We start from the raw sequence: 16350 nt of genomic DNA on the forward strand, positions 1-16350 counted from the left end.
AGCAAAAAATGATAATGATTAATTTTGCCATCAGTAACTCGTTTAAAATCAGGTCAAATTTGCTAATTTCTTTTGTGTCTTTGCCTTTATTGGGAATTGAATTTGTCTTATAAGAGAAAGAATAGCCCATAATTCCATCTGTAACAATTTGAAATTATCATCTAGAATTAATATGAAGAGTAGTTTTGTCACCTTGTTTTAAGAGAAAGAAACATAATGATGGGTCTTTGGTTCTGGACATTCTTTTTGGAAATATATTGGGATGAACTCATTTTTGTCCTTTGGAGCAAAAATCAATATAATGTTGCCTATTAAAATAATAAAAAAATCTTTAAAAAGAACAAGACTAGAAAAACACCATTGAATAAGAAGCTGGAAGCCAGCATGGCTTAGTTATGAGCATAGACTCTAGATAGGCTACCAGGATTTGAATTCTGGCTTTTCTTTCTTTTTTTTTTTTTTTTGTCTTTTTTGCTATTTCTTGGGCCGCTCCCGTGGCATATGAAGGTTCCCAGGCTAGGGGTCAAATCGGAGCTGTAGCCGCCAGCCTACGCCAGGGCCACAGCAACGCGGGATCCGAGCCGCGTCTGCAACCTACACCACAGCTCACGGCAACGCCGGATCGTTAACCCACTGAGCAAGGGCAGGGACCGAACCCGCCACCTCATGGTTCCTAGTCGGATTCGTTAACCACTGCGCCACGACGGGAACTCCATGAATTCTGGCTTTTCTGACCATTCAGGCAAGTTGACTAAATGTTTTATTTATTTCTTCACCTATAAAATGGAGATAATATTATCTACTTCAAAAGATGGTTGTGGAGATTAAATCATTTAATAAATGAAAATATTTAGAAGTGTTTATTATTATGTATTCTTATGTATGTATATCATATATATTAGTAGCTGTATATCTTGGTATTGTTGTCAGTAAGATTTCTGTTTTCCCTTTGCATGTCCCTCTACTTCTTAAAAGGCCCCAAAAGGATGAGGTTTAGAATTTGTTTTGTTTAAACCTTTTCTAATAAGTCTAAGTGAGGACTGGAACCTGAATTAACTTGTGGTCCTCTGTTTCTCTGGCACACGAAGTGATCTGAAAGAGTGTTCATTACTTGCTTTGACTTTTATTGTATTGCCTTCCATCTGATTTGGGAGTTGGCAGGGAATGGTGTATAAGGTGACAGGATACAAAGGTTTGAATCTATAGAATTATAAAATAAATGGACTCGAAAAAAGTTAAACATTTATTTAAAACTACTTAAGCCTAGACAGTGAGTTGTTTTTTTCTTAATTGAAGTATTGTTGACTTAGCAGTGTTGTGTTAATTTCTGCTTTCCACCAAAGTGATTCAGTTACATGCACATATAACTTTAAAAAAAAATACTCTTTTCCATTTTGGTTTATCATAGGACATTGAATATAGTTCTCTGTTCTTTAGAGTGGAATCTTGTTGTTTATCTCCTCCATGTATAGTACCTTATATCTGCTAACCCCAACTTCCCACTATATCCCTCTCATATTCCCCACTCCTTGGTAACCGCAAGTCTGTTTTTGTTTATGAGTCTGTTTCTGTTCTGTAGATAGGTTCATTTGTACCATATTTTAGATTCCACATATAAGTGATAGCATATATTTGTCTTTCTCTTTCTGACTTGGTTTGATTAGTATGATAATCCCTAGATCCATCCATGTTGCTTTAGATTGCATTATTTCATTCTTTTTCATGGCTGAGTAATACTGCATTATGTTGAGTGTGTATATACATATATACACATGCATACATACACACCACATTTTCTTTATCCACTTATCTGTCAGTGGACATTTAGACTGTTTTCCAGTCTTGTCTATTTTGAATAGTACTGCTGTGCATGTATGTGTCCCTTTGAATTATATTTTTTTCTGGATATGTGCCCAGGAGTGGGATTACTGGATTATATGGCAACTCTGGATTATATGGTTTTGCTTTTGTTTTTTTTGTTTGTTGTTTTGTTTTGGTTTGTTTGCTTTTTAGGGCCCCACCCACAGCATATGGAGGTTCTTAGGCTAGGGGTCAAATCCGAGCTACAGGTTCTGGCCTATACCATAGCCACAACAACATGGGATCCAAACTATGTCTGTGACCTACACTGCAATGCCAGATCCTTAACCCACTGAGTGAGGCCAGGGATCAAACCTGCAACCTCATGGTTACTAGTCGGATTCGTTTCTACTGTGCCACAATGAGAACTCCTGTTTTGTTTTTTGAGGAACTGCTGTTATATATTCCATAGAAGCTGCACCAGTTTTCATTCCCACCATAACTGTAGGAGGGTTCCCTTTTTCCTACACCACTTCCAACATTTGTAAAACAATAGATTTTTTTTAAACTTATTGAACCCTATACACTAGTATTATCGGTATACTGACCCATGGCCAATATTGTTTCATCTGTACCTCTACTCTTCTAGTGTTTTCTTAAAAAACTTATTTTGATATAACTTTAAACTTACCGAAAAGTTACAGAGTCATACATGTGACTCATATATCTTTTACCCAGATTTAGTAATTATTTACATTTTTCCTTGTTTGTTATTTCTCAATTGCAAAGTATAGTCAGTTTTGCTATAACCAGTATGTACATTCCTAAAAATAACTGTACTATACAAAATTGTGCAATAGAGACCCCACAGGGCCTATGGGGGGAGCACAGTTTTACGCATTATTAAGAAATACATAAATATAATAAATGTGATGCTTTTTCATTTTTAAAGTATAGTTGACTTAGTTTCAGGAGTACAATATAATAAGGTATTTTTATAGATTACACACCATACAAAGTTTGCATAAAGTATTGACTATATTCCCTGTACTGTAACATACAACCCTGTGCCTTATTGAAAGATCTGAAGTTGGCTTGTGGAAGTAGGCATTGTAAGGGTGCTGAGACCAGCTCAGTGAGCCGGAGCAAAGGGCGGGCACTGCAAAGCGTAAGAAATGTTACATGGGAGTTCCCGTCGTGGCGCAGTGGTTAACGAATCCGACTAGGAACCATGAGGTTGCGGGTTCGGTCCCTGCCCTTGCTCAGTGGGTTAAGGATCCAGCGTTGCCGTGAGCTGTGGTGTAGGTTGCAGACGCGGCTCGGATCCCGCATTGCTGTGGCTCTGGCGTAGGCCGGTGGCTACAGCTCCGATTCTACCCCTAGCCTGGGAACCTCCATATGCCGCAGGAGCGGCCCAAGAAATAGCAACAACAAGACAAAAAGACAAAAAAAAAAAAAAAAAAAGAAATGTTACATGGCGACACAGAAAGACATATAGACAGAGTAAAGTTAAAAATGGGACCAGGAGACTCAAGACCTCATGAGACAAGAACCTCGAAAGTCAATGCCTCATAGTATATATTGTGCTCTCAGGAATGTGAAAAAATAGAAACCCCAAGGCCCTCTGCCTCCAGTCACAATGTATTTTAACCCTGACCTTTACTCTAACATTCTGTATCTAAAGGTCATTGATAAGGCTGGTGTCAGCTATCTATGCATATCATCTTGAGGAATAATCAGTGCTTGTTTCAAACAGTTTTCTGACTTGAGCTGACCCGGTTTTCCAAAGTCGACACCTTGTCCTCTCAGTTAATGCATGACTTGCTGAGCCAGTTCCCTCTAGCCCCTTACTTACAGTTTCCTTAGGGTTTAGAAAATACATCAGGAAGATTTCTCCCCACAGAAGGTTCTGTTTGTGAATCATATGGTAGGTAAAGCAATTGTAAAGCATGTGTTCGATACTGTATGGAAAGTTGTAACACCAGAGGTGGTTGAGTATGGCTTATAACTTATGTGTGAACTGAAGTAGCTGGTAAATATTTGAAATATTTGAAAAGAGGATGTGTGTATATTTGGGTTTTTTTTAATTTTTTTTTTTCCATTATAGCTGGTTTACAGTGCTGTCAATTTTCTACTGTACAGCAAGGTGAACCAGCACACATACATATATATATTCTTGCTTCTCACATTATCGTGCTCCATCATAAGTGACTGTGTCTGTGTATTTGTACACAAATTAGTCATATTTCTATTCAGCTCCATTTATTTACATGAAATTTTTTGCATTCACCTATGTTTCTCATGGATGTAATTGCACGTCAACAAATGTGAGATGTACATAATGCTTAAAGTATCCCCAAATATATCAATTTCTTGAAATAAATGTATCTTCAAAACAAGCATTTTAGTGAAAATAACTTTTTCTCTTTGTAATTGTGTGTGGAGGTACATTGAGACTTTGAAAATACTGTTGCTCATGAAACTACCTAGTTTTCATAGGATTTTCTATGTAAAAAATCTTTATCTTTACAGATAGATCTTTTTACTTGTTCCTTTTCTTTTCTTCATGTTTTTGAAAATTGTTTTATGATAATTGGTTTACAGTGTTCTGTCAGTTTCTGTTGTACAGCAGTGACCTAGTTAGTTACACATATGTGTACATGCCTTTCCTCACATTATCCTCTATCATGTTCCATCACAAATAATCAGATATAGTTCCCTGTGCTATACAGCAGGATCTCATTGCTTACCCACTCCAAATGTCCAAATGCAGTAGTTTGCATCTACTAACCCCAAACTCCTAGTCCATCCCACTCCCTCCTCTTCCCCCTTGGCAATCACAAGTCTGTTCTCCATGTCCATGACTTTGTTTCTGTTCTATAGATAGGTTCATTTGTGCCATATTTTATTTATTTATTTATTTTTGTCTTTTGTCTTTTTAGGGCTGCAGCTGTGGCATATGGAGGTTCCCAGGTTAGGGGTCTAATCGGAGCTGTAGCCGCCAGCCTACACCACAGCCACAGCAACACGAGATCTGAGCCACATCTGTGACCTACACCACAGCTCACAGGAACGCCAGATCCTCAACCCACTGAGCAAGGCTGGGGATCGAATCTGCAACCTTATGGTTCCTAGTCGGATTCGATTCTGCGCCATGACGGGCAAATCCTGCGCCATGACGGGAACTCCACAATTGTACCATATTTTAGATGTCATATGTCATATGGTATTTGGCTTTCTCTTACTGATTTCACTTAGTATGAGAATCTCTAGTTCCATCCATGTTGCTGCAAATGGCATTATTTTGTTCTTTTTCGTGGCTGAGTTGTATTCATTTGGTATATGTAATCTTCTTAATCCATTCATCTGTCAATGGATTTAGGTTGTTTCCATGTCTTTGCTGTTGTGAACAGTGCTGCAGTGAACATAGGGGTGCATGTGTCTTTTTCGATGAAAGTTTTGTCTGGATATATGCCCAGGAGTGGGATTGCTAGATCATAAGGTAGGTCTATTTTTAGTTTTCTGAGGAACTGCCATACTGTTTTCCATAGTGGTTGTACCAATTTCCATTCTTACCAACAGTGTGGGAAGGTTCCCTTTTCTCCACACTCTCTCCAGCATTTGTTATTTGCAGACTTATTAATGATAGCCATTCTAACCAATGTGAAGTGGTACCTCAGTGTAGTTTGTATTTGCATTTCTCTAATAATTATTGATGCTGAGCATTTTTTCATGTGCCTATTGGCCATCTGTATGTCTTCTTTGGAGAAATGTCTATTCAGGTCTTCTGCCCATTTTTCAAGTGGGTTGTTTGCTCTTTTGTTGATGAGTTGTGTGGGTTGTTTGTATATTCTGGAGATTAAGTCCTTGTCATTTGCATTATTTGCAACTATATTCTACATTCCGTAGGTTGTCTTTTGGGATATTCGTAAGGTTTCCTTGGCCGTGCAAAAACTTTTGAGTGATTAGGTCCCATTGGTTTATTTTTATTTCTATTGCTTTGGAAGATTGATCTAATAAAACATTTGTACAGTTCATGTCAGAGAGAATGTTTTGCCTGTGTTCTTTTCCAGGAGTTGTATGTTATGTTTAAATCTTTAAGCCATTTTGAGTTTATTTTTGTGCATTGTGTGAGGGTGTGTTCTTGCTTCATGGATTTACATGCATCTATCCAGTTTTCCTAACACCACTTGCTGAAGAGACTTTTTCACCATTTTATATTCTTGCCTCCTCTGTTGAATATTAATTGAGCATAGGCATCAGGGTTTATTTCTGGGTTCTCTATTCTCTGTTCCATTGGTCTGTATGTCTGTTTTGGTACCAGTATCACACTGTTTTGATGACTGTGGCTTTGTAATACTGCTTGAAGTCTGGAAGAGTTATGCCTCCTGCTTGGTTTTTGTTCCTCAGGATTGGTTTGGAAATTCTGGGTCTTTTATGGTTCCGTATAGATTTTTGGATTGTTTGTCCTAGTTCTGTGAAGACTGTCACAGGCGGGAGTTCCTTGTTGTGGCGTGGCAGAAATGAACCCCACTAGGGACCATGAGGTTGCAGATTCAATCCCTGGCCTCACTCACTGCATTAAGTATTTGATGTTGCTGTGAGCTGTGGTGTAGGTTGCAGACATGGCTTAGATCTGGCATTGCTGTGGCTGTGGCATAGGCCAGCAGCTATAGTTCTGATTGGACCCCTAGCCTGGGAACCTCCATATGCTGCAAGTGTGGCCCTAAAAAGAAAAAAAAAATGTCATGTGTAATATAGGGATTGCATTAAATCTACACATTGCTTTGGGTAGTATGACCATTGTAACTATATAAATTCTTCCAACCCAGGAGCATGGAGTATCTTTCCATTTCTTTGAATCCTCTTTAATTTCCTTGATTAATGTTTTATAGTTCTCAGCATATAAATCTTTCACCTTCTTGGTCAGGTTTATTCCTAGTTATTTAATTTTGGGGAATACCATTTTAAAAGGTATTACATTTTTATATTCCCTTTCTAATATTTCATTTTAAGTATACAGAAATGCAACCAAATTTCGGAATGTTAATCTTATATCCTGCTACTTTGCTGAATTTGTTGATCAGTTCAAGTAGTTCATGTGGAGTCCTTAGGGTTTTCTATATATAGTATCATGTCATCTGCCTAGAGTAACAATTTTGCCTCTTCCAATTTGGATACTTATTTTTTTGTCTGATTGTTGTGGCTAGGACTTTCAGTGGTCTGTTGAATAAAAGTGGTGAGAGTAGGCATCCTTGTCTTGTTCTAGATTTTAGCAGGAAGGGTTTCAGCTTTTTCCCATTGAATATTATATTGGCTGTGGGTTTGTCATAAAATGGCTTTGATTATGTTAAAGTATTTTCCCTGTATACCCACTTAGGTAAGAGTTTTTGTCATGAATGGATGTTGGATTTTGTCAAATGCTTTTTCCTGCATCAATTGAAATAATCATGTGGTTTTTGACTTTTCTTTTGTTCATGTAGTGTATGATGTTGATTGATTTGCTTATGTTTAACCATCCTTAGGATGAATCCCACTTGGTCATGGTGTATCTTTTTTATGTGTTGCTGGATTTGGTTGGCTAAAATTTTGTTGAGAATTTTTATGTCCCCATTCATCAAAGATACTGGCCTATAGTTTTCTTTTTTGGTAGTATATTTGTCTGGTTTTGGTATTAGGCTTCCTAGAATATCTTTGGGATTATTCCTTCTTCACCCTTTTGGAAATTTCAAGGAGGAAGAATGACTACAAGTTTTTGTATGTTTGGTAGAATTCGCCTGTAAAGCCATCTGGTCCTGGACTTTTATTTGTAGGGAATGTTTTTACTACATATTCAGTTTAATTTCTAGTGATCAGTCTGTTCAATTGATCTGTTTTTTTTTCTTGATTCAGTTTTGGTAGGCTGTACGTCTCTAGAAAGTTGTCTATTTCTTCTGGTTTGTCAGATTTGTTGGCATATAATTGTTCATAGTATTCCTTAGGGTTTTTTGTATTTCTGCAGTATCTGTTGAGATTTCTCCTTTTTCACTTCTTTTTTTGTTTACTTGCATTCTTTCTTCTTGGTTAGTCTGGCCAGAGGTTTGTCAGTTTTGTTTATCCTTTCAAAGAACCAGCTCTTAGTTTTATTGATTTTTTTTTTTCCTATTGTTTTTTGACTCTTTTTTTATGGACTTCCTCTCTGATCTTTATGATTTCCTTCCTTCTGCTAACTTTAGGTTTTGTTTATTTTTTAAATCCTTTTAGCAGATAGTTTAAGTTCTTGATTTGAGATTTTTCTTTTTTGAGGAAGGCCTTCTTTGTTCCTTTTCAATCTTTAACCTCTGTATTTTGTGTTTCACTTCATTTTCTAGTAGCTATAAGGACAGTGTTGAAGAGAAGTGGTTGGATTAGGGTATCCCTACTTTTTCCCAGGCTTAGGGGAAAAGCACTCAGTATTCCACAGTTAAGTATTATGTCTGCTCTACACTTACCAACACTTTACCAGATTGAGGAAGTTTTCTTGTAAATTTAGTTTGCTGAGAATTTTGAGATGATAATCTGGCTTTTGTACTTTATTTTAATAATACAATAAATTAGATTGATGTAGCATTTAAAATTCAACCAATCTCACATTCCTGGGATAAACTCTAGTTGGTTGTGTATACTGTTTATATATTGCTGGATTCTGTTTACTAATATTTTGGTAAGAATTTTTGCATATGTGTTCATAAGAGATATTGTAATATTTTTGTCAGGATTTGTTATTAAGATTATATTGGAATCATAAAATGACTTGGGAAATGTCCCTTCCTCTGTTCTGAAAGAGTTTTGGTATTACTGTTTCCTTATCTATTTGACAGAATTTATCAGTGAAAAGAATCAAAGAAGTGTATTGTACTCTTTGTGTAAAAACCCATAGCTACAATATCATTATCAGACTAAAAAATTTTCTTATAAGTATCACTAAATATCCAGTCAGTGTTCAAATTTTTGATCATTCCATGAATGCCACTAGAAATATGGTAACTTTAAAAGTCATTTTGATTGATATATATGATAATTAAAGTAGTATTTTCCTTATACTCAGGTTCGTGACAATAAAAAATTAAGAGTAAATGCTGTTATTGCTCCTGAGAGTTCATATGCAGACAAAGTACCCTCAAGATCTTTGAATGAACTAAAGTAAGTCTTGAAAATATTATTACAACTAAGCTGTTCCTTTGAATATTAAATCATCATTTACCTATTTGTTATAGGCCATATTATTTTCTTTTAGGACCTCTACTTAAGTCTAAAATAAGGAAAAATCTAGGCCCAGTAATAGATCATAGTATTGTTAGTATATGACGGTGATTTTTCAAATCACTGGAACAATAATGGACTATCTAATAAAAGATACTAAAATAGTTGGTTAGTTAAGAAAGTAAAATAGGAGTTCCCGTTGTGGCGCAGTGGTTAACGAATCCGACTAGGAACCATGAGGTTGCGGGTTCGGTCCCTGCCCTTGCTCAGTGGGTTAACGATCTGGCGTTGCCGTGAGCTGTGGTGTAAGTTGCAGACGTGGCTCGGATCTGGCGTTGCTGTGGCTCTGGCGTAGGCTGGTGACTACAGCTCCGATTAGACCCCTAGCCTGGGAACTTTCATATGCTGCGGGAGCGGCCCAAGAAATAGCAAAAAGACAAAAAAAAAAAAAAAAGAAAGTAAAATAAATCATCACTTCATAATGCAAAAATAATTTCCAAAAGAATTAAATAGAAAAACTGCAGTTATAAACCGCTATAAGTAAATAGTCTTAACTCTGTGGAAAAGCAATGACAGAACAAAGAGATTAATACTTTGTAATCATAAATACAAAAATATTAAATTTTTCTGATGAAATAAATCTGAATACTAATCACTTAATGTTAAGTAACTTCAAAATATACAAATGAAGGAGTTCCCATTTTTGCTCAGTGGTAAAAAATCTGACTAGTATCCATGAGGATGCAGTTTCAATCCCTGGCTTCACTCAGTGGGTTAAGGATCTGGCATTGCCATGAGCTGTGGTATAGGCCGCAGATGTGGCTCGGATCTGGTGTGGGTATGCTGTGGCTGTGGCTGGCAGCTGCAGCTGTGACTCAGCCCCTAGCCTGGGAACTTCCATATGCCATGAGTGCAGCCCTAAAAAGACAAAAAAAAAAAAAAAACCACAAAGAAAAAAGACTTCCTGTACCATCTTTAAATAATTTATAATTTTCCTTATTATTTATGTGTCATTTGTAAACTAGCAGAGTTTTTAAGATGATATTTTGAGAAACCTAAGAGATTTTTTTCCTTTCAGACAATATGGATTTTTCTCTTATTTGCGAGAGTTATTTGATGCACCTGATCCTGTCATGAGTTACCTTTGTCGCCAGTATCACATTCATGAAGTTCCTGTAGGAACTGAAAGAACTAGAGAAATAATTGAACAGGTAAAAAAATTACTGAATCAGTATAAAAAATGTCATTTTGTTAAAACTTCCTAGCTTAAAGTCTAGGAAAAATTGTGAAAAATTTAATAAACATATCATGGTTTTTAACCATACAGAAATTATCTTGGTGTTTTACATTTTTAATATGACACAGGACAGTGAAAGTTGACTAACATTTAATGATGGGAGTGATGTGGAGCTACCAAGAGTAACTAGATACTTGATATTTGTATGGTAAATAAGGTTAAAACCTGAAAAGAGGCACTTGGCTTTCTTATCTGATTCTGCCTTGCTTAACAAACCTTTGTTCAAACAGTAGTAATTTAATCATTTAAATTATTAAGTTTAATCATTTAGATTATTTTTCAGAAAGATTATACTTAAGGATAGTAGGCTGAGATAAAGAACTATTTTGATAAGCCCTCCCCTTAAAGCTTCCACTTAAGATTATCTCATAGATGAAAGACCACCCTTAATAGGATCTCATTTTCCTGGCTAATAGAGCTACATAAGCTCTAGGTACCTACATTCTGTTAATGCTGCTCGGAGTTTTCTCCTTGAAAGTAATCTCCAAGACTCCAAACCACGTTCATTGCTTTTATCATAGGCAGAAAGAGGGAAGAAGTCACTCCTAGAACAGATTTTTCCATAACACCAAAAATTGCCATTTTAAAAGTGCTGTATGCGTCTAGGACCCATTTGCAGACCTAACTGCTATTTAAAATACTGAATGTCTATGCGTTTTAAATTTTTAACAACTAGTCTTCAAGTATCCTTAGGATAGTCATTTGTAATTTGGGACCTCTGTATACTTCATTAACAGAAGATAGAAATGGAGGCTCATTATCAACCCATTTTGCAAAGACCAGCAAATTATTATTATGGTAAATTACCTGTGTCTTGGATTAAAAATTATATCATATTGGGGAAACCAAAAATAGCACTCTCCATGTGGGTGTACCTCTGTTCTGTCCTAATGGATAGCGTTTTAAAAAAGAGGACAAGACTATATCCATAGACCAAACCAATTTTTGTCATAACTTCAGGCTTAGGTAAGGCACTGTCTCCGAAGATTAAGGTAGTAGAAATTCTTTACTATTGTAGAAAAACTATAGAAACTTTGGTAGGGGCTTTCATAGCTTTACTTTGGGCAGAAGGATAGTATTGCACTTGGAAAATCCTTTCACTTTTTGAGTAGTACTTCAAGTTGAATTACTATGTACTTTGTACTTTTTAACATTTTAAGTCACCTAGAGAACTTCAACTGTAGAAAAATAACATTGTGTACAATAAAGCAAAGTCAGACACCTAGTAAAGTCCTTGACTTTGTCTTGGCCATCTTTCAGAAGATGCAAACCTTCATTGAGGACATTTACTGTTTTAATGTTTCATGTCTACTGAATAATATTTCTTCCTTAATATAAAAATGCATTCTTTAGTGAATGTTTTGCTTTATTATCAGGTCTTAACATTTTAGATTCTCTAAATGATTATATTGTTTATAGAATTATTCTCTGGTTAATTTCTGAGACTCTGTGTTTAAATTGTCTGATGACCTCCTTAGCTTATAATGTTCTTTTTGCTGAGAATGCACTTACCACTCTTACCAGTTTCAATGTGCATGAAATTTGGGTAGGCTAATCTCAGTTAGGTTTTTCCTTCATTTAAAATTATTAAGCATTTGTGGATGCCAGCTTATATCCCGTTAAACTAAGTATTATCTCTTCATTTAGACTATAGATTTCTGGGCAGAAACAAGCCACAAGAACAACCTTTAGACATTGGAAAAGCCTGCAGTACAATAGCCTTTTTATAAATACATAGAAGCAGATGCAATAATGTTATGGTGTTTGGAATATGCATTAATGTATGAAATTCCTCGTATAAGTTCTTGAAAGAAAAGATCTCCAGAATGCAAAAAAGTCTTTGAAGTCCTTGGAAAGTTGCTTGTATTAAGTATTCCCTAAATATACAGGAATTAAGTATATAAGATTATGTATCTTTGAACGATATAACTGAGGGGAGGAGAGAGTAAATGACTTGAGATATCACAGTTCACTCAACTGGGCTACTGACTCTTGGCATCTCTTCTATAGATAAAACAGAAATCCAAAAGTATACTTACTGGGGAGAGATTGTATACTCAAGTAGAAGTATAGCTGACTTTGCTCAGTGTCTTGGTTTTTCTCTCAATTCTCTCTTCCTTAGTGTTGCTTTCCACAATATAACCTGAAATATATCACCTGAAATGTTGGATACATTTTTCAAAAAACATAAATGAAAATATATGTTTTGATCTTTTAAAATTCACTTTGATCATATTTTTAGTGCTTTATTTAGTCTTTTAAAAATATAATCATTCTGAAATGTGCACTGAATGTTTATTTTACATTATAGGTAATACAAGAAACCCGATTAAAACAAATTTATACAGCAGAAGAAAAGTATGTGGTGAAAGCTTCTTTTTATTCAAACAAAGTTATTTCTAGTAACACATCCCTAAAAGTAGCCCAATTTCTCACAGTCACTGTGGATCTAGAGCAAAGACGACACTTAGAGGAACAGCTAAAGGTTGGTCATTTTAATTTAGTGTGATTATTAAACTAGTAGAAGTCCAATTGATATTTTTTCAACTAGACAGTTTTTTCAATATACTAACAATTTTGCATATTCCATAGGAAATTAATAGAAAATTGCAAGCAGTAGAATCAGGGATGATTACCTTACGTGAGACAAACAAACATCTGGAACACAAAGATAATGAACTTAGACAAAAGAAGAAGGAGCTTCTTGAAAGGAAAACCAAGAAAAGACAACTGGAACAAAAAATCAATTCCAAACTGGGAAGGTATCTTTTCAGCCTGTTCTGGGGTAAGGGCTGTCAGGGGCTGGTACAAAAGCACTGTGAGGATATTATTAGTTATACCCTGGAATGATGACACAATTCCCACAGGGAAGTTCTGTAATCACTTCTCTCTCAGATTTTAATTCTACCACCAAAACACAGGACAAGGTAGGTGAATCTTAAATGTTGTTTTCCTGTTCCCTCATTAGCTGTTCTCATCCCTGGAACCCCTTTCTATTATAAATTATTGAGGACCTTAAGGAAGTTTTGTTTATATGGATTGCATCCATTGATATTTACCACATTAGAAATTAATTCATTAAAAATAATTCATTATATGTTAACATAAAATATTTATGAAAAACAACTGTTTGTCCAAACAAAATACATTTAGCAAGAAGAGTAGCATTTTTTTTTTTTACCTTTTTGTAAATCTCTTTAGGTGAAATCAGTTTTTTCATATGTGCTTCTGCAGTCATTCGGTTCTAAGATGTTTGCGTTGAAGAAAAAAAAATCTGACCTCACATAGATAAGCAGCTGGAAAAGGGAGGAGTGCTTTAATAGACTTTTCAGTGGTGTGTGTGTGTGTGTGTGTGTGCATTTTTTTTTTTTTTTTTTTTCCTTTTTAGGGCAGCACCTGTGGCATATGGAAGTTCCCAGGCTAGGAATCAAATCAGAGCTACAACTGCCAGCCTACACCACAGCCACAGCAACGCGGGATCCGAACCGTGTCTGTGATTTGCACCACAGCTCCTTAACCTGCTGAGTGAGGCCAGAAATTGAACCCACAACCTCATGGTTCCTAGTTGGATTTGTTTCTACTGTGCCACAACGAGAACTCCAAGTGTTACGTATACTCTTTAATGTTACATCACAGCTTGCCAAGTTAAAGTTTAATTGCAAATGGAATCTGAAATCATCAGTGAAGTTGTATACTCTTACATTACTTTAAGTGCTTCTTTTACCCATAAATGACTTTATTATATTATGCAGTGATCATTTGGAAAATATTGGCTCACCAAGTCATGTAGATCTTCAGATAACATTTTATCGTGTAATATTTTTTTTTTTTTTTTTTTTTTTTTTTTTTTGTCTTTTATCTTTTTTTTGTTGTTGTTGTTGTTGCTATTGTTGCTATTTCTTGGGCCGCTCCCGCAGCATATGGAGGTTCCCAGGCTAGGGGTCAAATAGGAGCTGTAGCCACCGGCCTACGCCAGAGCCACAGCAACACGGGATCCGAGCCGCGTCTGCAACCTACACCACAGCTCACGGCAACGCCGGATCGTTAACCCACTGAGCAAGGGCAGGGACCGAACCCGCAACCTCATGGTTCCTAGTCGGATTCGTTAACCACTGCGCCACGACGGGAACTCCTTATCGTGTAATATTTTTAAGAATCACATTATCTCCAGTCTAATCAGAAGAGCCTTTAGAATTGGGAAGCTGTGAAGCACACAGTGGTGGATAAAAAGTTTCCAAAATTCTGATTTTTACTTGACAGCTTGAATCCTATCATTGGCAACAAGTTTTGGGGTTTTTTTTTTTGGTCTTTTTCTAGGGCTGCATCTGTGGCATATGGAGGTTCCCAGGCTACGGGTCTAATCGGAGCTGAAGTTGCCGGCCTACACCACAGCCACAGCAACGCCAGATCCAAGCCACGTCTGCAACCTATACCACAGCTCACGGCAACACCGGATCTGTAACCCACTGAGCAAGGCCAGGGATTGAACCTGCAACCTCATGGTTCCTAGTTTGATTCGTTAACCACTGAGCCACAATGGGAACTCCTGGCAACAAATATTATCAGTAATTTTTTTTTAATCACTTAAGATAGGCTTACGCTTCATTCACTTTTGGTGGAAAAGGAAATTTGCTTAATACCAAAGTCAGAATAACCATAGTTTATCCATCATTCTTCAAAGAAAAAGTAGTATGCCATGAATAAAGTGTCTAGTTTAGCTCCTTAACAGAAGGGACTGTATTTGTAAACAGTGTTTATCAGTTATAGGCTACACGCTAATTATACTGCGTCATTGGCCTTTTTTAAAATTTTCACCAAAGCCCTATAGGAAAGGTACTATTATTATATCCAATTTATAGATGGAAAAACCGAAGCTCAGAAGAGTATCTTGTTCAGTTAGACAGCTCATTAGTGACAAAGAGGAAATTCAAATCATCTTTCTGACTCCAGATCCTATACCATTAGCACTAGCATTATGTAGCTAGATTATGCTGGGCACATAACGTATCTCAAAAAATACTTTTTTTCAATCCTGACTGGTTGTATAAAATGATTGTTTAATCTAAATGCTAGCAGTTAACACATCTGAGTAGCATTGCTAAACAGCCCATAAAATAGCAGGGAACCTAAGGCTTTGGCCTCCATTCTTGTGTTTTTTCTGATTACTGTATCATTATGCACTTCATACAGTTTAAAGCTGATGGAACAGGATACTTGCAACCTTGAAGAGGAGGAGAGAAAAGCTAATACAAAAATCAAAGAAATAAATGTTCAAAAAGCAAAACTTGTTACAGAATTAACAAACCTATTAAAGGTAAGGCATTTTCTTGATATGAGTCATATTTTTTTGAGTGCAAGTAGATAGTAAAATCTTAGCAATAGATTTTTATCAATATCAATAATTTCAGTTTTCTGTTTGACGTTTCTTGGTATACATTAGTTAAATTGGTCAAAAGCACTCATTAAGCTAACTATTTTATTCTAGATGATACAAATATACAGGAAAACTTAAAAATTCTCTTAGAAGAAAATTATAAGAAGAATTGAGAGAGGTATCAGTCATATTAGAAAAATGTTATTTTTTCCATATTTTATAATTTTGTTTTTTAAAAGAAACTTATTTTTCTTAGTTTTAAAACAAATTAAACTCTTAGGGGTTTTTTATTCCTAGATTTGTACTTCTTTGCATATACAAAAAGTAGATTTAATTCTTCAAAATACTACAGTGATCTCTAAGAAGAACAAATTGGAGTCAGATTATATGGCTGCTTCATCACAACTACGTCTCACAGAGGTAAAATTTTTGGTTTTATTTTTTATTTGGGGATTTAGACCACTTTGAAAACATACATACTTATATCATCCCTTTCAATATGCAGTTTGTTATGTGCTCTTTAATTTATGAATTTAATGCATCCTGCTGACAAGGAAGCAATATTTGGAATACTTGTATGTATGCTGCATGTTATGTTATTTGGTGGGGGGAGGGGTAGTAATTATCAAAAAAAAAAAAAAGAAATCAGAGTATCTGA

General features: G+C 35.9%; 1 protein-coding gene across 9 annotated transcripts in view; it reads left to right on the forward strand.

The window, feature by feature from the left end:
• The window catches only part of SMC5 (structural maintenance of chromosomes 5), a 93371-nt gene that overhangs the window by 56791 nt on the left and 20230 nt on the right, over positions 1 to 16350 (forward strand). For 5 of the 9 annotated variants that reach the window (XR_014822603.1, XM_021064741.2, XM_021064744.2 and 2 more), the window contains 6 exons: positions 8867 to 8961; positions 10100 to 10232; positions 12630 to 12803; positions 12911 to 13080; positions 15509 to 15632; positions 15990 to 16112. Coding sequence is in view for 4 of the 9 variants with exons in the window: in XM_021064741.2 (XP_020920400.1) it covers positions 8867 to 8961; positions 10100 to 10232; positions 12630 to 12803; positions 12911 to 13080; positions 15509 to 15632; positions 15990 to 16112 (819 nt within the window). In the remaining 5 variants the exon portion in view is untranslated. Of the gene's footprint in view, positions 1 to 8866; positions 8962 to 10099; positions 10233 to 12629; positions 12804 to 12910; positions 13883 to 14252; positions 15633 to 15989; positions 16113 to 16350 lie in introns of those variants that run through there. The other 4 variants (XR_014822618.1, XR_014822632.1, XR_014822631.1 and 1 more) reach the window with 4 other exon arrangements.

The sequence above is a fragment of the Sus scrofa genome, chromosome 1 (genome assembly GCF_054392235.1).
Source record: "Sus scrofa isolate SSC_HxYL_T2T_F1_AM1 chromosome 1, Sscrofa_HxYL_maternal_Yorkshire_Landrace_v2.0, whole genome shotgun sequence".
NCBI lineage: Eukaryota > Metazoa > Chordata > Mammalia > Artiodactyla > Suidae > Sus > Sus scrofa.